This window comes from Staurois parvus, unplaced genomic scaffold (assembly GCF_062004578.1).
Source record: "Staurois parvus isolate SC_StPar_1 unplaced genomic scaffold, SC_StPar_1.0 ptg000225l, whole genome shotgun sequence".
Lineage (NCBI taxonomy): Eukaryota > Metazoa > Chordata > Amphibia > Anura > Ranidae > Staurois > Staurois parvus.
The window spans coordinates 2,087,088-2,109,131 of NW_028318021.1; the positions used below are offsets into that span (position 1 = coordinate 2,087,088).

The following is a 22,044-nucleotide window of genomic DNA, read 5'->3' on the forward strand; positions in this document are numbered from 1 at the left end:
TCTGTGGCCCTCAGTAACAATTCTGTGTCACTCAGTAACAATTCTGTGTCTGTCCCTAAGTAACAATTCTGTGGCCCTAAGTAACGTTTCTGTGGCCCTAAGTAACGTTTCTGTGGCCCTCAGTAACAATTCTGTATCCCTCAGTAACAATTCTGTGTCTGTCCCTGAGTAACAATTCTGTGTCCCTAAGTAACAATTCTGTGGCCCTAAGTAAAGTTTCTGGGGCCCTAAGTAACGTTTCTGTGGCCCTAAGTAACGATTCTGTGGCCCTAAGTAACGTTTCTGTGGCCCTAAGTAACGTTTCTGTGGCCCTCAGTAACAAATCTGTGTCCCTCAGTAACAATTATGTGTCTGTCCCTAAGTAACAATTCTGTGGCCCTAAGTAACGATTCTGTGGCCCTAAGTAACAAATCTGTGTCCCTCAGTAACAATTCTGTGTCTGTCCCTAAGTAACAATTCTGTGGCCCTAAGTAACGTTTCTGTGTCCCTAAGTAACGGTTCTGTGGCCGTCAGTAACAATTCTGTGTCCCTCAATAACAATTCTGTGTCTGTCCCTAAGTAACAATTCTGTGGCCCTAAGTAACGTTTCTGTGGCCCTAAGTAATGATTCTGTGGCCCTCAGTAACAAATCTGTGTCCCTCAGTAACAATTCTGTGTCTGTCCCTAAGTAACAATTCTGTGGCCCTAAGTAACGATTCTGTGGCCCTCAGTAACAAATCTGTGTCCCTCAGTAACAATTCTGTGTCTGTCCCTAAGTAACAATTCTGTGGCCCTAAGTAACGTTTCTGTGGCCCTAAGTAACGGTTCTGTGGCCCTCAGTAACAATTCTGTGTCCCTCAATAACAATTCTGTGTCTGTCCCTAAGTAACAATTCTGTGGCCCTAAGTAACGTTTCTGTGGCCCTAAGTAACGATCCTGTGGCCCTCAGTAACAAATCTGTGTCCCTCAGTAACAATTCTGTGTCTGTCCCTAAGTAACAATTCTGTGGCCCTAAGTAACGATTCTGTGGCCCTCAGTAACAAATCTGTGTCCCTCAGTAACAATTCTGTCTGTCCCTAAGTAACAATTCTGTGGCCCTAAGTAACGTTTCTGTGGCCCTAAGTAACGATTCTGTGGCCCTCAGTAACAATGCTGTATCCCTCAGTAACAATTCTGTCTGTCCCTGAGTAACAATTCTGTGTCCCTAAGTAACGTTTCTGTGGCCCTAAGTAACGATTCTGTGGCCCTAAGTAACGTTTCTGTGGCCCTCAGTAACAATTCTGTGTCCCTCAGTAACAATTCTGTGTCTGTCCCTAAGTAACAATTCTGTGGCCCTAAGTAACGTTTCTGTGGCCCTAAGTAACGATTCTGTGGCCCTCAGTAACAAATCTGTGTCCCTCAGTAACAATTCTGTGTCTGTCCCTAAGTAACAATTCTGTGGCCCTAAGTAACGTTTCTGTGGCCCTAAGTAACGATTCTGTGGCCCTCAGTAACAATTCTGTATCCCTCAGTAACAATTCTGTCTGTCCCTGAGTAACAATTCTGTGTCCCTAAGTAACGTTTCTGTGTCCCTAAGTAACGTTTCTGTGTCCCTAAGTAACGATTCTGTGGCCCTAAGTAACGTTTCTGTGGCCCTAAGTAACGTTTCTGTGGCCCTTGGTAACAATTCTGTGTCCCTCAATAACAATTCTGTGTCTGTCCCTAAGTAACAATTCTGTGGCCCTAAGTAACGTTTCTGTGGCCCTAAGTAACGTTTCTGTGGCCCTCAGTAACAATTCTGTGTCCCTCAATAACAATTCTGTGTCTGTCCCTAAGTAACAATTCTGTGGCCCTAAGTAACGATTCTGTGGCCCTCAGTAACAAATCTTTGTCCCTCAGTAACAATTCTTTGTCTGTCCCTAAGTAACAATTCTGTGGCCCTAAGTAACGTTTCTGTGGCCCTAAGTAACGGTTCTGTGGCCCTCAGTAACAAATCTGTGTCCCTCACTAACAATTCTGTGTCTGTCCCTAAGTAACAATTCTGTGGCCCTAAGTAACGATTCTGTGGCCCTCAATAACAAATCTGTGTCCCTCAGTAACAATTCTGTGTCTGTCCCTAAGTAACAATTCTGTGGCCCTAAGTAACGATTCTGTGGCCCTCAGTAACAAATCTGTGTCCCTCAGTAACAATTCTGTGTCTGTCCCAAAGTAACAATTCTGTGGCCCTAAGTAACGTTTCTGTGGCCCTAAGTAACGATTCTGTGGCCCTCAGTAACAATTCTGTATCCCTCAGTAACATTTCTGTCTGTCCCTGAGTAACAATTCTGTGTCCCTAAGTAACGTTTCTGTGGCCCTAACTAACGATTCTGTGGCCCTAAGTAAACGTTTCTGTGGCCCTATGTAACGTTTCTATGGCCCTAAGTAACGATTCTGTGGCCCTAACTAACGTTTCTCTGTCCCTAACTCTCTCCCTGCATACAGCCAGGTCTGCCTCTGTTGAATGACTGGAGGCAAATGGAGAATTCTAAAATGGCCGCTATTTATAGCTCGACCATTACACTGTGCTGGCTGGCTGCTGATTGGCTAATGCGATCACATGTCATGAATGAATGCATTATGGGTCAGCGCGCCTTGTCTGCACGCCTTCCCAGACATCCCCGCTCCGTCGCCGCACATGAAGCCGCCATTTTAGGAAAAATTTCGATTCGCGCATCCGAAGTCTGCTTATTTTCGGATTCGACGCGAATCGAAATTTTCCTAATATTCGAAACGAATTCCACTTCGCCTACTTCGATTCGCTCATCTCTAATAAGGAGAGCTGAGAGGCAGAGCTGCACACTCAAGGTTTTTCATGCATAGAATGCATAAAGGTAAAAAAAAAAACCTTCAGGCTTTAAAACCACTTTAATTACACTGGATGGAGGAAAACATTATTTTTAAAGAATAAATAAGCAAACTTGGCTGCAGCTAAACTTTTTATAGCTTGGAAAAAGAGACTTGAAAAACAGGGAGACACAGACTGTTCTGCCCCACTTTCATGTATTTTTGTATGTCTTGTATTGAGCTGTGTAATGTTATAATTTTTCTGTAGTATGCTGACAATATTGGTGATTTTGGGTTACTACAGATTGTTTACTAGTGAGAATTTGGTATCTTCCTTTGCCCTCACCTCCTGCTTAGTGCTAGTTAGTTTAGTCCTAGCTAGACCTTCCACATTTCATCCATTTTCCCTCAGTCACTGTTAATACTTTGCAAAGATGGGATTTGGGAAAGTCATTATCTTCTAACACATAAAAAAAATGGAAAAAAATACTCTGCACTGCAATTAGTTGAACTAAATTTTCATTAGATTAAACCTCTGTGTTTTAAAGAAGAGTTAAGCTGCCTGTGGATGGTGCCAAGTCAGCAGGTGACCATACTGTCAGGACAGACTGGGTCTCTGGGTCAATGCATAAAGCATCATTTGGAAAAGAACACAGACCCCTTGCTAAATGATTTAGAGGAGGGGCACACCCCCTTCCTCTTTTCTAGCTGGGCCATCTGGATTAGAATGTGCTGGGTATTCGTTCAGCAGAATGAATATCATGAGTGCAGCCCTTATTAAATGTTTCTTTCTAAAACAGATATTTTATGACTTTTTAAATTAGTATTTAAGTATATCAGTTAAAAACTTAATAACATTCAAAAGTTGTAAAATAGAATTGACCAAAAAGCATTCAACTAAACTTTTAAAGATAATCTGTCATTTTGTAGCAGACAAAAATGGAAAGGTGTAAATGCCCAGAAGCAATTCCGTCAGAGGCTTCTCACTCAGGAATTCTGTTTGATAATAGACTATTTTGAAACTCACCCAAAAGAAGAAGTTAAAGAGGAATAACAGATATTTTAGGCAGATTGATCCTCTCTCATCTTTCTCCTCGTCCTGTTCATGTCCCATCGCAGCAAAATCTAAAAATAAACAGTTTATAGTTTACTAACTGCTCCACGGAATATATATGCATCTGGTAAATAACTTATTGATTTTCCTTCCTACACAGATCTGTAAATATCTATGCAGGGCAAAAATCATTTCTCATAACTAACAGCGAATGCTGGGAGGACATATAAAAAGTTAGGAGCAAGCAAAACTAAAAATGTTAGATACAGCAGCAGCCAATCAGAATCAAGAATATATAGTTCTAAAGAAACCGAGTAAAAGTACGAAAAATTTGTTTTTCATTTCTATATGTTTCTATGTGAAGCTATATTATTGATTTATTATATTTAGGAATCATGGTTTTTACATTTTATATTTATATTTGGCTATATGTAGTTCTTTATCTACCAAGTCATGTGATCACCATGACAGCGCTAACATGATGATCACATGGCATGGTGGCTAACAAAAGGGTTATGATTAGCAATATGGTTTTCATTAGCATTAGGGTAAGCATATGGGCCAAAACACACTTTTGTATTTCGTCTACACACTGTGCGTTGTGGTGTGCTGTGTTGGAAAAAATGCAGCGTGTCTGTTTCTGTGCATTTGCAACTCATTCAAAGTACATTGACTGCCTTATTATTGTTATTATTATTATACAGGATTTATATAGCGCCAACAGTTTGCTCTGCGCTTTACAATATAAAGGGAGACAATACAGCAACAATACAGTTCAATACAAGAGGGTTAGGAGAGCCCTGCTCCTTGGAGCTTACAATCTAAAAAGGAGGGGCTGGTGGTACAAAAGGTAATAACTGTGGGGGATGAACTGATAGGAGGAATAGAAGATTCTGTTATTAGCTGAAGGCAGGATAGGCTTCCCTGAAGAGATAGGTTTTCAGAGATCGTCTAAAAGTGGGTAGAGTAGGTTATAGTCGGATAGATTGTGGTAGAAAGTTCCAGAGGATGGGGAAGGCTCTGGAGAAGTCCTGGAGACGAGCATGGGAGGAGGAGACAAGGGAGCTAGAGAGCAGGAGGTCATGTGAGGAGCGGAGAGGATGATTTGGGTGATATTTGGAGACAAGATTGGTGATGTAATTGGGGGCAGAGTTGTACATGGCTTTATATGTTATTGTTAATGTATTGAATTTTATCCGTTGGGCAATGGGAAGCCAGTGGAGGGATTGGCAAAGAGGGATGGCAGATATGGAACGGTTAGTAAGGTGGTTGAGTCTGGCAGCAGCATTCATGATAGACTGAAGAGGGGATAGCCTGCGATGAGGTAGGCCAATGAGGAGGGAGTTACAATAGTCAAGGCGAGAGATAACAAGGGAGTGAATAAGTTGCTTAGAGGTTTCCGAGGTTAGGAACGATCGTATCTTGGAGATGTTGCGGAGGTGAAGTCTACAAGATTTGGACAGTGATTGGATTTGGGACTGAAAGGACAGATGGGAGTCTAGGATTACACCTAGTACCCTGGCATGAGGGGAGGGACTGATGGTTGTATTATTGATCTTGATGGAGAAGTCAGGGGAGGGGGCACAGGCTGGAGGGAATAGTATGAGCTCCATTTTAGAAAGATTTAGTTTGAGGAAGTGGAGTGACATCCATGCTGATAAGTCACTTAGTAGGTTAGTAATGCGAGAGGAGGCTGAAGAGGTGAGGAGTAGAAATATAGATTTGTGTGTCATCAGCATAGAGATGGTACTAAACGCCACGGGAGTTTATCAAGTGACCAAGGGAGGAGGTATAGATGGAGAAGAGAAGAGGTCCAAGGACAGAACCTCAAGGGACCGCTACAGAAAGTGGAAGTGGAGAGGAGGAGACAGAGTTATAGGTAATGCTGAAGGAGTGCAGGATATGTAGGAGGAGAACCAGGAGAGAGCAGAGTCTCAAAGGCCAAGAGAGTGGAGTTTTTTGAGGAGGAGGGGATGGTCAACAGTATCAAAAGCCGCAGAGAGGTCAAGTAGTAAGAGTATGAACTAGTGGCCATTTGAATTTAGCAGTTAGTAAATCATTAGTGAGTTGTAGTAGGGCAGTTTCAGTGGAGTGAGTGAAAACCAGATTGTAAAGGGTCAAGAAGGTTGTTGTCAGTGAGGTAGGAGCTCAGGCGATTGTAGTCTAAGCATTCTAAGAGTTTAGAGGTAAACTGCCTTAACATAATGCACATGAAAGACTGACACAAGCTGTGTTAACATGTCGGCAGTAACACAGCATACAGGAGGTGAGATGTGTGAATCCAATTTTAGGATTAGCATTAGGCTAAGCATTATGGTTAGTGTTAGGGTCTGCATCAGGTTTTGGTTAGCATTAGGGTTCGCTTTGCTTATTAACAAACTCACTGACAACCATTTCAATGCTGACAACATGATCACTTGGCTTTGTTATAAAACAAAGCCACATTATTTTTTTTCATGGAAATTTTGCCTGTAAAGGTATATGCATAGACCTGTCCTTGGTATGGTATATGTGCACTCTCATCGTGCATTACCGTGGTACACCACATATTAATTATAAAAAAATATAGATATATACTCACAAACCAAAAGGGAATAAAAACAGAGCAGGTAGTCCGTAATGACAGTCCAATGGAATACTGCACCCTTATAGGGATAGGCTAATGCGTTTCGGGAGACAAACTCCCTTCTTCAGAGTTCTCAAGAAGGGAGTTCGTCTCCCGAAACGCATTGGCCTATCCCTATAAGGGTTCAGTATTCCATTGGACTGTCATTACGGACTACCTGCTCTGTTCTTATTACCTTTTGGTTTGTGAGTATATATCTATATGTTTTTATAATAAATACGTGGTGTACCATGGTAATGCACGATGAGAGTGCGCCCGTGTTTGCTTTTGTTCACCAGTACCAAGATTTCCCGATCTTTGAGGGGCTGCACCTCAATGTTTGACATTCAGAATTCCTTCTAGTCTGCATGAAGATTTGAGCGCTAGTTTCATTTGTACTTTTGGATGGTATGGTATATGCATAGCTACAAGAGTCCAAGCTGGAGGGATCCTAAAGAGATTGCTGGAGCAGAGAGAAGACTTTAGTTCCACCTCAATCCCTTAAGGTTAGCCACTTGCCCTCCAGAGAATTAGCCCCCCTTCCTGACCAGGCCATTTTTTGTGATATGGTGCCACCGTTACTTTAACTGGCAATTGTGCGGTCATGCAGGGCTGTACATAAATGAAATTTATGTAAATTGTCCCCGCAAATAGAGCTTTTTTCATTGGTATTTGATGACCTCTTCATTTGTTATTTTTTGCCCTATAAACAAAAAAAGACCATCAATTTAAAAAAAAACAAACAATATTTTTTACTTTTTGTTATAAAACATCCATTAAAAATGTAAAAAATCAAATTTCTTCATAAATTTAGGCATAAATTTAGGCCAAAATGTATTCTGCTACATGTCTTTGCTAAAAAAAAATCCCAATACATGTAATTTAATTGGTTTACATGAAAGTTATAGCGTCTACAAATGGCAGTATATATACTGGAATTTATATTTTAATTTATTTTATACTAGTAATGGCAGCGAACAGTGACTTATAGCGGGACTGCGGTGGGCATTCTGACACTGGGAGGGGGGGACTGACTAAGTGCCACTGACATCTCAATGACACTAATACAGTAATCAGTGCTAATAAAAAGCACTGACAGTGTACTAATGACACTGGGCAGGAAGGGGCTAATATCTGGGGCGATCAAAGGGTTAATTGTGTGCCGGTTTACATTATGTACTGTGTTTGTTTTACTAGGGAGACATGCTGCTTTGTTTTTCTCTGCTGTGCAGAGAAATACAAAGCAGCATGTCCTTGCTGGCAGAAGAGAGACCTGTGTTGTTTACACACATTTCTTTCCCCTGTCAGCTTTCCCTAACGATCGCCAGGTGTCGGCAGGGAATCATCGGCTGGGACCCAGTGATTGACATCTCTAGCCGCCAATGGTGGAGCAGGGAGAGCAGTGTGCTCCCCCTACCCGAAAATGAAAATCATGTATTTATACATGATTTTGCTCAGCCCTGCTGCTCCGTAGCAGTAGTTCTACCATAAGGCAGGAAAGCGGTTAAATGAAGTATACAGTAGGTTCCCTTTAACGTTAACATGTACAAGTAAATTGCAAGCTTCTTTGGTTATTTGAGTCAATTACATATGGTGCATTGGCAAAATAGGAGGTCATTGATATATTTAAGATGTATGGCCTTATCATGGCAATATCAATTCTGAACCTTCCTTTGCTATTAAAGCAGAACTTCAATTAAAAATTTGATTTTCCCATGCAGTGGGGCTGTGCCCGCACTGCATGGGTTAAGTGCTCGTTTTGTCTAAGGGCTTAGGGTAAAGCTATACTTACCCATTCCTCAGATCCTCCGGAAAACTGTGCTCCCCACGTCCAGAGGGCGTGATGACATCAGGAACAGCCCATTCACAAGACCGCTAGCATGCGGGGGGGCAGGAGTGGTGAGGACTGGTCTTGCGCTCAGAGGATCGGCAGATGAAGTAAGTATATCTTTGCTTTCCGAGCCCCTAAACAAAAACAAGCATTTAACACATGCAGTGCGGGCACAGCCCCACTGCATGGGAAAATAAAAAATTTGCCTGGATTTCTTCTTTAACCATTCCTCTGATTTCTTTCCTTGTTCAGAAAAGCCAATCAATGGCATGGGGAAATGTCAAAAAGAACATTTGTTAGGGTAATTGTAGACAACGTCACACAGAGGTACCCCCAGATTCAGGGAGAAATGATGCATATACACCCTATTTCAAATTATTATGCAAGTTCTATTTAAGTGTCACAAAGATTAAATATTTTGTTTTTCAGTTTAACTCATGGATGGCATTGTGTGTCAGGGCTCTTTTGATCACTGAAAACAATCTCGGACACCTGTGATAATTAGATTGGCTGGTGAGCCCAATTTAAGGAAAAACTACTAAAGGAGGGTGCTCCACATTATTAAGCAGAGCACCATTTTCAAGCAATATGGGGAAGAAAAAGGATCTCTCTGCTGCCGAAAAGAGTGAAATAGTTCAATGCCTTGGACGAGGTATGAAAACATTAGATATTTCACGAAAACGTAAGCGTGATCATCACACTATTAAGAGATTTGTGGCTGATTCAGAGCACAGACGGGTTCTTGCAGATAAAGGCACATCGAGAAAGATTTCTGCCAGATCCATGCATCGGATCAAGAGAGCAGCTGCTAAAATACCATTACATAGCAGCAAACAGATATTTGAAGCTGCTGGTGCCTCTGGAGTCCCACGGACATCAAGGTGTAGAGTCCTCCAGAGTCTTGCAACTGTGTATAAACCTTCTATTCGGCCACCACTAACCAATGCTCACAAGCAGAAATGGCTGCATTGGGCAGAATAATACATGAAGACTAATTTTTAAACAGTCCTGTTCACTGATGAGTGCCGTGCAACCCTGGATGGTCCAGATGGATGGAGTAGTGGATGGTTGGTGGACGGCCACCCTGTTCCAACAAGGCTGCAAGACGGTGGTGGAGTCATGTTTTGGGCCAGAATCATGGGAACAGAGCTGGCCGGCCCCTTTAGGGTCCCCGAAGGTTTAAAGATGACCTCTGCAAAGTATGTGGAGTTTATGACTGACCACTTTCTTCCCTGGTACAGAAGGAAGAACTATGCTTTCCGTAATAAAATCATCTTCATGAATGACAATGCACCAACTTATGCTGCAAAGAATACTTCTGCATCAATGGCTGCTATGGGGATAAAAGGAGAGAAAGTCGTGGTGTGGCCTCCATCCTCCCCTGACCTCAATCCTATTGAGAAACTTTTGAGCATCCTCAAGCAAAAGATCTATGAGGGTGGGAGGCAGTTTACATCCAAACAGCAGCTCTGGGAGGCTATTCTGACATCTTGCAAACAAATTCAAGCAGAAACTGTCCAAAAAAGTTCAATGGATGCAAGACTTGTGAAGCTGCTATCAATAAGGGGTCCTATGTTAAAATGTAACGTGACCTGTTAAAATGTTTAAAAAGTTAAAATGTTGTTAAAAGTTTGATTGAAATAGCTTTTGATTTCAGTAAATATGCTGCAAACACAACAAATGACAATTTTCAGTTCTTTACAACCTATAAAGTGTTTTGAAACTTACTGTGCATAATAATTTGGAACAGTGCATTGTAAGATTTTCATGTTTAAAAAAAAAAAATCCTGTTATCATTAGGAGGTTTGTTCAATACAATTTGGATTGTACTCCTAATCGTTGATAACATGAGAATTATGCTGACTGTTATTTACATCAATTATTTAGGTAAATGAGAAAAATATAATTTGCATAATAATTTGGAACACGGTGTAATGCCACTCAGTTGCAGAAGAAACAACCATAGCGAAAGACCAAAAAAACTACAGCACTGAACACCTGCCAGAGTCACAGGTAAACATGCCTCACAATGCCAAGTAACAAAAATGTTAAACAGAGTATTGAGCCATTTAAGAAAACCTGCCATTCAGAACTTCTTCTAAAGTCATAAAGGAGAAGAGCAAAAAATATGTTGACCTTCACATAAATACTGTCAGCAGACCACTTCCAGTGCTCTCTGCCTGTGCTTTTATCAGTTCTTAGGACTGTTCTGAGGACTACAGGACCCCATTAATCTATGTAATAGGCAAGAGGACAGGGGGTGTTCTATTGGCCTAATAGAGGAGGGTGAGTGAATGTTGTCATATTAGTACAGGAAGTGTGTTACTTGCTAAATCACCAGGTGAAAATAAAGAAAAAAGACCCTCTAAAAAAGAACACTAGCGGCCACTACATCTAAGGACTGGTAAGCTGGGGAAATCAGGGGTCTATTAGACATTGGGGGTCTAATAAACACCTGATATCTCTATAAAGAGGACCTGTTAACTGCTTATGGTAACCCATAGGGAGAGTTTAGCTCCCTTGTGATAGCAATAAAGTTTAATACCACAATAAATTTAATAAGTGTTACAAATACGTTGTAAAAAATAAATAACAATATTTAACATTTTAAATTAAAAGCTTCACTGTCCTTCCAGAGCATACTGTACATGTGAAGGCAAACAGGCTTGTTAGGTCTGGCTGTGCTGGATATAAACAGCAATCCAGGTGAGGTATCAGCATGCAGGTCAGAGTAAGAGCAATGACTTGAAAACGCTTTTAAAGCATCACCTATGAAAAAATGTAGGTACTGTAGTCTTTTGCCATTTCATGGGCACAGGCAGTTTTAGTTCTGGACATGTTTGGCATCTATTTACTTAATGCATTTCATCTTTTTTATTTTAAAAAAAGTGGGTATTATATTGTATTTGTGTGTTTTAAGATCTACCACCACTTTTTTCTACAGGGCCTTGCTTTCATAAAAGATATAATTGCTTGGGGCGCCTGATGGTGGGAGGAGCCTGATCATGGCACTGACAGGGTGCTTGTGGTGAGAGCTCCTGTGTCACGCCAGCTATAGCCATGACCGGGTGGGTATAAGCTCTTGGGGTTCTTCAGAATGAGCCACCTGGAAGAGCCCTATTGGAGAGAGGTGCAGCGAGGGCCATCTTCTTGAGGTGGAGTGTAGGCTGAGGAAGATGTCTCGGGTGCCAGTGGATGAGGAGGCGGACCCCGCTGGGGAGCAGTGTGGGGACTGCCGCATGGTGGACGGAGAGAGTGACCGAGAGGCTCGGACACAGGTCTGAGTGTAAGGTGAAGGAGAATCTGCTCATCCAGTCCAATCCAGAAGCAACTGGAACCTTGTGAAGCCCACAGCAGGTGATCCCCCCACAGTGACCGCCTCAGATCAGACCAGCTCACCTGTGAGTGCCCTGGAACACTCTTGAGAAGGAGGTCAGAGAGACTGGTGCAGTGTCCGGAGTAGCAGCAGCAAGGAAGGAGGAAGGATAGAGATAATATATTACCATTATGAGCGGTAAACCTTTGAAAGGAGGGGGCTCTAAAACATCCCAAGCAAATACAATTAAAAAGTACATGCCCTCACAAGAGAAAAATACAGAGGGTCAAACCCCGGAGAGACAACATTGAGTAAAAGGAAGAAAAGAGATAGAAAACAGCACTGCTCCAGGCTCTCTCTGGGAATTTCTGTCATGAGCCAAAATTGAAGATACAGAAAGAGAGTTGGCTACAGAAAAGGTTGCAGAGCAAGTGGATAGTGGGAAAATGCTTACTAAAAATGAGATGGCAGAAATGTTTTTGAGATTGGAAAGGTCCATAAAACAAGAGCTGTCAGTGATACATAAAGACCTGGGGCAAGTTTTGTCTTGGGTAGAAGAAACTTGAAAATTGAACAATCATGCCCAAGTAATAACCAATCTAGAAAAACAGATGGAAGAGAAAGGAGCCTGCTAAATAATTAGAAGATCAAGAAAACAGAGACAGAAGGAGCAACCTAAGGATACGAGGTCTGCCTGAGACTTCACAAGGAGAGGACTTGATGGAGATAACGAGGAAAATGTTCAATACAATAATAGACAGACCAGTAACAGAGTATCTAAAAATAGATAGAGTACATAGAAAAGGAAGATCCCAAGGAACTGTGAGTGGAAACCCCAGAGATGTGATAGTACAATTTCATTATTATAAGGATATAGTGGATTTATGGAGGAAGATAAGAGACCAGTAATTCAATATGAAGATACAAGTTTACAGATTTTTGTGGACATAACATCAGAAACACTGGCTAGAAGGAGATTGTTGAAACCTCACCTAGAACATATGAGAAAACAAAATGTACGCTACAGCTGGGGATTTCCTGCATGTTTAGTTGGATATAAAGATGGCTGCTCTGCAAGATTGAGGTTCCCAGAAGATTTAACGGACTTTTGTGAGAGACTAGAAATACAGAAAATAGGCATTCTGGGTTGGGAAGTGGGGGCGGAGAAGTGTGGGGGAACAGAAAACCAGAACTGGCAGTTGGATCCTAAAAGGAGGGAACACCAGAGATACAATAGATGGGGGGGAGAGAGGGAGGGAGATGTGGGTGGGTCGTGAGAGGATCCACCACTGGGTTTTTTGGGGGTTTTTTTCTCTCTCTCCTCTCCTCTTCTTCCCCCCTTCTCTTCTCCTTCTCTAGTTAGAGAATTTTAGAAGAGAGGCGGGAAACAGAAGGCCACTTATGCAACTAGACATGCGGCCCAGGGAGTGGGAGTATGGTCAGAGTGGGCAGGTGTGGTCAGAGCTCCACCTCAGTTTGGAATTGATGGTGGAACTAGGACCACAAATGATTCAAAGGCAAGCCACAAGCCTAGGGGTTATGGGGGGGAAGGGGGGGAGGGACGGATGGGAGGAAGGGGGGAGCGGGGATGAGAACGGTCGGGGGGATATTCCTATGTTTCTTTTGATGGATAAATATTCTCTCATTGGGTTGAATTTAGTAAAGGAAAGAAAAAAAAGAAGAGGAAGAAAGAAAAAATAAGGGAAATGCAGGAAGTTAATTTTATGACATATAATGTAAAGGGCTTGAATACCCTGGGAAGAGGCATAAGATTCTCAGAGAAATACAACAGAGATCGATTGCAGTAGCATTCCTACGGGAGGCCCACCTATTACAGGAAACAAATGTTAAGTTGTATTCAAAATATTTCCCAACCTGATATTATGCAGACTCTCCAATTAAGCTTGCAAAAGGGGTTGCAATTGGTATAGCAAAAAATCTAAGATTTAAGATAGAGGATAAGTTTGTAGACCCAGAAGGGTGATTTCTGTTCTTCAGGGGAAGGTACAGGAAACTAAATGTACAATGGCTAATATATATTGCCCCAACAGAAATCCAGAGGCCTATCTGTAGATTACTCTAAGAAGGCTCTTGGATTTTAGAAAAGGTAAATTAATTGTGGCAGGAGATTTTAATTGCTGCATGGATCCTCAGATTGACAAGACGTCGCGGGTGCAGAGAGATAGAAGCAGAGATGTGAAAACTATGCAAAATATATTATATCAATGCCAGCTGGTAGATCTATGGAGAATTAAACATCCTAGGGAAAGAGATTATACATTTTACTCTTCTGCACATGCAACATATTTGAGATCAGATTATATATTGATAGAACATAGACTCTTGGGCCCTGATTCACTATTGGGCGTGGGCGCATATTTATGGGCTTAAGCCCAATTTTCATGGGCGTCCGTCCATTTTTGACCCTGCAACCTAATTCACTATTGAGCAGAGCCCATAAGCAGACGCCCAATCTAATTCACAAAAAGACACACGCCCGGAATCAGACTCACAAAAGCAGACTTGCTAAGAAGCACGTCTAACACCATGAAAAATCACTGTAGAGACATGTTCACTTAGAAATTTGCTTTGCCAAATATCAGGACTTCACTTTAAACAATATCTGCTATTTCCAAAAAAATTAAGAATGTGTTAAAAATCGTTTTTTTCAAGGAAATCGACACAGTAAAAATCTAGACGCCCGTGCAGTGTCTTTGGCAGATAGAACTGAGCATGTGCAGAACACCTTTTAGACCTCTGCCATGGGCGTTTGCTTTTTAGCCACTGACTAATAGTGAATCTGATTGTGGATTCCTCTGACAGCCGGCACTCGGTCGCGACTACTGTGTTTAATAAACAGCATTAAGCATATCTTCATGTAATCTAATTAGATTTCCTTCGTTTTAGTGATTATATTTTTGTTTCTTATCCTTTATAATTATTTCTGTTATGATTTTACTTATTTTGAAGGTCTAGATAAAATTTATTTTGAAAGCTGAATGTAAAAATAAAGGTCCGCAATAAAAAAAAAAAAAAAAAAACAGCGTGGGGTCCCCCCTCCCATCTGTACCAAGCCCTTCGGATCTGGTATGGATATTAAGGGGGAACTCCACGTCGAAAATTTAAAAAAAAAACAGCGTGGGTCCCCCTCAATATCCATACCAGACCCTTATCCGAGCATGCAGCCCGGCAGGTCAGGGAAGGGGGGGGGGGACGAGCAAGCACCCCCCCCCTCCTGAACCATACCAGGCCACATGCCCTCAACATGGGGGGGTGCTTTGGGGCAGAGGGGCTCCCCCCCCCCAAAGCACCTTGTCCCCATGTTGATGAGGACAAGGGCCTCTTCCCCACAACCCTGGCCGGTGGTTGTGGGGGTCTGCGGGCGGGGGGCTTATCAGAATCTGGAAGCCCCCTTTAACAAGGGGGCCCCCAGATCCCGGCCCCCCCCCCCCTACGTGAAGGAGTCTGCGGTAGATGCTCCCGCAGACTCCTTCACAAAAAAAAAAAGTGTGGTCTAAAAAAAACACAGTACAGGGTCTTTGACAAGTCCTTTATTAAAACAATGTCCCCCGAAGTAGATCCAACGTCAATCACGGCGACGGCGGCAGGGACCCGAAAAAAGAAAAAAAAAAAAAGGTTCCGCTCCAGTCCGAGGCTTCCAGCCTAGTGAAGAAGAGGCTAGCTGACAGTTCTTATATAGGTATGGGGCGGGGCCAGCCAGGCACATCATCCCCGCCCCTTACCTATTTGAGAAATGTCACCCTGTCTCTCCACTGAGGCTAACTAGCTGAATGCAGGAGACAGTCTGACATTTCTTATATAGGTATGGGGCGGGGCCAGCCGGGAACAGCAAGCATGTGACATGGGGCGGGTCACTCAGATGATGTCCCCGGCTGGCCCCGCCCCATACCTATATAAGAACTGTCAGCTAGCCTCTTCTTCACTAGGCTGGAAGCCTCCGACGGGAGCGGAACTTTTATTTTTTTTTTCGGGTCCCTGCCGCCGCCGCGATTGACGTTGGATCTACTTCGGGGGACATTGTTTTAATAAAGGACTTGTCAAAGACCCTGTACTGTGTTTTTTTTACACCACACTTAGTTTTTTTGTGAATGAGTCTGCGGACCGTGTACCGCAGAATCATTCACGTAGGGGGGGGGGCGGGATCTGGGGGCTCCCTTGTTAAAGGGGGCTTCCAGATTCTGATAAGCCCCCCGCCCGCAGACCCCCACAACCACCGGCCAGGGTTGTGGGGAAGAGGCCCTTGTCCTCATCAACATGGGGACAAGGTGCTTTGGGGGGGGAGCCCCCCCTGCCCCAAAGCACCCCCCCCATGTTGAGGGCATGTGGCCTGGTATGGTTCAGGAGGGGGGGTGCTCGCTCGTCCCCCCCCCTTCCCTGACCTGCCGGGCTGCATGCTTGGATAAGGGTCTGGTATGGATATTGAGGGGACCCACGCTGTTTTTTTTTTTACATTTCGACGTGGAGTTCCCCCTTAATATCCATACTAGATCCGAAGGGCTTGGTACAGATGGGAGGGGGGACCCACGCTTTTTTTCTATTATTTATGCAATAAAGGGAATTATTTTACATTCAGCTGTCAGTGGGGAACCCCGCTGACAGATGAAACATTAACTCATGGCTGTCGCTCCTACAATCCCGCATGAGTTATGTTATCAACTCATGCGGCGTTTTAGTAGTGAAAACCAATGCAGCGCTCATGTTTCAGCTGTCGGCGGATTTCCCCACTGACAGTTGAATGTCAAAGTATTGCAGGGGATTAGAAACAGTTCTTTAAATAACTGGCGTGGGGTCCCCCCTCCCATCCATACTAAGCCCTTCGGGTCTCGTATGGATGTTAAGGGGTACCTCCACGCTGAAATTAAATAAAAAACAGCATGGGGTACCCCCCAAAATCCATAACACATACTTATCCGAGCATGCAGCCCGGCAGGTCAGGAAAGGGGGGGGGGACGAGCGAGCGCCTCCCCCCCTCCTGAACCATACCAGGCCACATGCCCATACCAAATTATTCAAACATTTGTAAACAGACCAATTAACTGAAATGGTTTGGCATTTGTACCCCAAATATGACGTTCCCTGAGGCGTTGGTAAACCGAGGTACGCCTGTATTAGTATTGCAATCCTTTGTATTGGGATACATAGAACCATCATACATGTGAATTGGCAACATAGCACAACATTTGTGTCACATTGGAGATATCTGGCTAGTTAAACTGACCATGCCCAGGGACCTAGGATTGATTCACAGCACAGAAATACAGGCTGGGTTAGCAATGTAGCTCCGTGGGTTAGTGGTTAGCACTGCTGCCTCACAACTCTAGGGTTGTCGGTTCGAATCCCAACCCCGGCGAGGTAGTAGCATGATCTCCGTGTGTGGCTGTCTTCACATACATGTTCTGGCAACATCTTTGCATTCTGTCTAAATGATCCCTAAAATGTGAATTAGAATGAGGCCTTGTCTGTTGAAACACCTTCAAAGCTGCACCTTATGTGAATGTCATACAATGGTATAAGATAAGGGCCTGAATCACTAATAGATTTGATAATGATGGTTTACACTCCACCCACTTTTGTGAAGGATTTGGCAAGCAAAGAGCTGACAGAGAGAGAGAAGAGTGAGACGAAGAAGAGTGAGCAAGAGATACATATGAAGAGTGATAAAGAGAGACATTCAGAAGAGTGAGCGAGAGAGAAGAGCGAGCCAGTGAGACGAAGAAGAGTGAGCGAGAGAGAAGAGCGAGCCAGTGAGACGAAGAAGAGTGAGCGAGAGATACATACTGAGGAGTGATAAAGAGAGACATTCAGAAGAGTGAGCGAGAGAGAAAAGACTCGGTTGGTGAATCCACACATCAAACTTGTCACAAATCCTGGCGTGCATTTTTCCCCCAAATGCATAGCAGACCCTTATCCCAGCAGGCAGGTACCGCACGCCTTCAAAGATTTATTTCCTTTGTTGATTTTCCTGCTTCGCTCACACTATATGCAATTGAAAATTACTCTTTAAGTTGCCAATTTTACTGTGTTTTCTAGAGAATTACTAACTAGTTGTGTTTTCAATTGTGTGTAGCATTGCGATTTCTATTTGAGTCTAGATGTTAAATTGCTAATAAATGGCCACAATTCTCAAATACCTTTGAACTCTCGCTGCAACAAATGGTGTATGTTAATACACTCACATTCATTATATCCAATATCAGGTACGATGTCAATGCACAAATCGCACCTGAAATTGCACACCCTGGATGTGATTTGTCATGTGATTGGCATGGCCAGCAGCTTGCTCTTTGAATGGCAAATTGCACCCAATGTTACTGGGGGCCAACACCACTGTCACATCTAATCCGATGCGGCAATTGTCCAACTTACAGTGAAGTTGCACGAGTTCACAATCCAATTGGATGTGAACAGAGCCTACAGTGGCCAATAGGGTGCGACTTGGTCTACGATTTGCAAGTCGCCTGTCATGCCAATTGCATGGCAATCGCAAACAATGTTACTGGGGGCTACCCGGTCACATTAAAGCAGATTTCTAAGTGGTGTTATTGACACCACAGTCACATCATGTGACTTGCATAGAAGTTGCATGATTTCAAAGTCGGGGTACATGGTGATTTCAAGTGCAATTTGCAAGACATTCGACATCGATCTCTCAGCAAATTGCATGAAAAGTAGTGTATTCATTACTCTATTATTACTTGCGGCTCCTACCAAGTTTGAACCACAACAATATGAACGCTCCAATAGCGTGCTCATTGAGTGGGACTTGGCATGTGATTTGCACAACATGCAAGCTGTAAATCATCTGCAAAGTCGCACCCTATTGTCTGCTATTAGAGTGACCACATGGGTGCGTTTCAAACACTGATTTCTATAGTAGTACATGTACTACTTTAGTGGCAATTTGCATAGAGATCTGTGTCAGATGTCTTGAAAATTGCATTGAAATGGTCAACTTTACTGTAAGTTGCATGATTTGTAAATCAGCTTTGCCCAGAGTGTAATGTTTGGTGATGTTTGATTTCTGGAGTGTTTTACCAATTGATGGGAAATTCACCATACTAGTCAAATCGATTTGTCATTTTCAGTATTGCATACAAGATGTGGTCATGTGACTGTCTTAACTCATGCGAGAATCTGGAGGGAATTGTGACCATAGTAGCAATAAAGGTTCCAATTGGGGTTCCCTTTCACATCCCTGCTCAATGTTCTGTTGTATGCTGCACACGTACATTTCACTGTATATATCTTTCTGATTTGTGGGGCCTGTATACCAAGGGTTAATGCAGGTAGGAAGCGGATTCATCAGGTGAAAACACTTTCACTGACCAAACTAAGGTCAGTGGTGGGTGTGGCTTCATTGGGTGTGGGGCCTTGTTTGGCACGCTCCAAATACAACCTAGCTTATATAAAGATGTGCAGTAGGGAGTGATTTGGCCTGTTACTAGGCCGGGTGGTTTGTGACTAAGTCCTTGCTTGTAGTGGTTTGGGGGAAGAAGAGATTTTGTGCTGAATTGCCCCAGACACCACTCAGGCTGTGTTTGGAAGTGGGCTGGAAATGTTTGCATATTTTTGGCCTTGTAAAGTGTTTGTGTGTTATTGCACAATGATTGTGTTTTTTTCTCTTTGCGTTGAAAGCCTCACACATGTCAATCGTTTTGTTTAAAATCTGCTCTTGTTTTAATTTTGCTTGCTTATTTAGACTCCAATGCATTTTTCTTACAAACCTGCTGACAAATGTATGTGTAGGGGATTTGTAGAGGTGGGAGGGGTTTTTCACATATGTCTTGTTTTCTTTATATTTTGATGTGTAGACTTTTTTTGTGAATGGATCTTTATACTAAATGATTGTGTAAGTAAACCTTATGTGCACGAAAATGTTACTTGATTCATCTTCCCCTTTGTTTCCTGCTATAACCTGAGCACACACAGTTCATTAGAAGTATCTTTAGATTGTAAGCTCTTATGAGCAGGAGTGTTTTCTTTTTTCCACATCAATCCTATTTTTGTGACTCGCCAAGATATTGACTGTACCTACTTGTTCCTGCTGACCAAATAAATGAAGATATATTTGATCAATAAATGTTTCACCGATGTTTTTGTTTATTTTATGTTCAATATATGAACAACCTTAATAGTTACTTTGTATACTTATATAATCTGCTCAAATGTAGCTTGTAAGAGCATGAATATGCAAGTGTGTGCAAACTGGCTTTTTCAAAACCAAACAAAAAAATAAAAAACCTGCTTGCACCACAATATTATGTACTAATGAATATGTCACATTCACTGTGCAGCCAGCTACAGGTTTTCTACAATTTGATTTACAGTAATAAAATAGTCCCCACTGTATGTTGATTTTTGGCCTTTGGCAACAAATATATATTAGCCAAGGTTTAAAAAGAAAAAAATCACTAAAACACACATTCGCGAAAGCTATCATAGCCGTGCATAGAAATGAGCGATCGTGCATAGATATGCGCGATCGTGCACAAATAAACGCCAAACAGGTGTCCCCCATGGCGCACGAGCAGCTATCCTCCTGGAAGTCCGTCATCTGGTGCGCGCGCACCCGGAAGTGGTTGTTGGGAGTGTAAGTGGATGAGAAGTGGTTGGAGGTTTTGTGTTGGTTGAAAATTTTGATAACTTTATTGGCATTTGGACATGGCGAGAGCACAGTTCTCAACTGAGGAGATGATCCTTATATGTAAAGTAACTGTGGCCATTGCAAATATGTTTATAACATGTGAGGGACAAGTAATTGTAATTTTGTGGGTGGGGCCTAGCAGAATCTCACTTGGTGCACATGCTACTTATCTGTACATTAGCTCCTGGGTATTGATGGGTCAATGATATTAACCACTTGCCTACTGGGTACTCCTACCCCCTTCCTGTCCTGGCCAATTTTCATCTTTCTGCACTGTTACCCTTTGAATGACAATTGTGCGGTCATGCCACATTGTACCCATCTTAAATTTGTATCAGTTTTTTCAGACAAATAGAGCTTTCTTTGGGTGGTATTGACTTGCTGCTGTGAGTTTCACTTTTTGCTCGATAAACCACAAAATAGCTCATAATGAATAAAAGTCTGTTTATATTATAACATTTGGTAAACTGGTAATTTAGCAACACTGATGTGCGTTGATGAGGCGGCACTGCTGGCCACAGGTGGGCGGAACTGTTGGGTGGCACTGATCATCGGGGCCGACCCCTGCTTTGATAACTGCTGGTTCTCGGCAGTACTTTCCACACATTCTGACAGCGTGATGAAAGTGCAGCCAAGACCCGGCAAATGCATTTCCCGGTGATCTATTGTCATTGGACATGGCTGATCACATGGTAAAAAGCCGCTGTGATTGGTCTTTACCACATCACGTGATCAGCTGTGTCCTTAGGACACAGCAATCATGGAGAGCGCGTTCTGCCAGGATGTCATATGACACCCTCCCAGAGCTGCCTGGATGCAGTGTAGCGTTATTCGGCTATCTGCGGTCGCCAAATAGGTAACCAGCTAGGCCTTCATGGCTAATCTTTGAATATCTGGACATGTATACTGCGTATAATGCATTACATTCTACAATGTGTTGGTGTACATGGTATAACAGTGTGCAATGCGTTGCTGGATTCTGCATGACAGTGGACAGCGTATCACAGTGTGCAATGCGTAGCTCCAGCCTGCATGACAGTGTACAGTGCATTACAGTCTACAATGTGTGGGTGTACACGGTATTACTTTGTACAGAGTATTACAGTGTGCAATGCGTTGTACACTGCAGTGTGCACTAAAGCATTTTACACTCATGCACTGTACACACTAACGCATTTGACATTTCTAGTGTGCAATGCGTTCGTGTGCAATGCCTTGGACAGTACAATGCATTTGCAGTATTGGTGTATGTTTATTAAGCACAGATAATTCATCTGAGTTTAGTTATCAAGGAGAAGTCTTCTCTGTCCCCCTGTTTATGAGGTGGAGGACAATTGTTTTCCGAAGAGGAGAGGAGACTTTTTTTCAAGGAGATCTGTATAGATTTCCAGAGATATGTGTAGATGGTTGAGGGGCTGCATGTGATCTCCGGAGATAATTGTGATTAATGATCACCTGAGTTAAACCAGTGAATGAAAAGTGTAAAAAAACATGGATTGAAAATAATCTGCACTGACCACTGTGCTTTGTCAAGCCACATATTGGCACATTCTGGTGTCACACAGATGCGATGTGAAATTTGCAGTGTTTTCTGTGCAAGCGCTGCACCGCATCACAACCGCAACCCCTTCATGCCACCTGCTGCGGCTTTCTAGGTGAAGTTACCAACACACCAATATTGGTACACAAAGCGTATTGCGATTTGCCAAATTGGATGGCATGCCTATTCACACCCATGTGCATACCCTGAAAAAGGGTCCTGCACATTTTTGGCCCGGATGCGGTGCAATTT

General features: G+C 42.8%; 1 protein-coding gene across 1 annotated transcript in view; it reads right to left on the reverse strand.

Moving 5' to 3' along the window:
- The window catches only part of LOC149460562 (tetraspanin-11-like), a 123,357-nt gene that overhangs the window by 70,410 nt on the left and 30,903 nt on the right, over positions 1-22,044 (reverse strand). The window contains exon 2 of the mRNA XM_089679473.1: positions 3,809-3,906. Within this exon, the coding sequence (XP_089535599.1) occupies positions 3,809-3,895 (87 nt within the window). The 5' untranslated portion in view covers positions 3,896-3,906. The remainder of the gene's footprint in view (positions 1-3,808; positions 3,907-22,044) is intronic.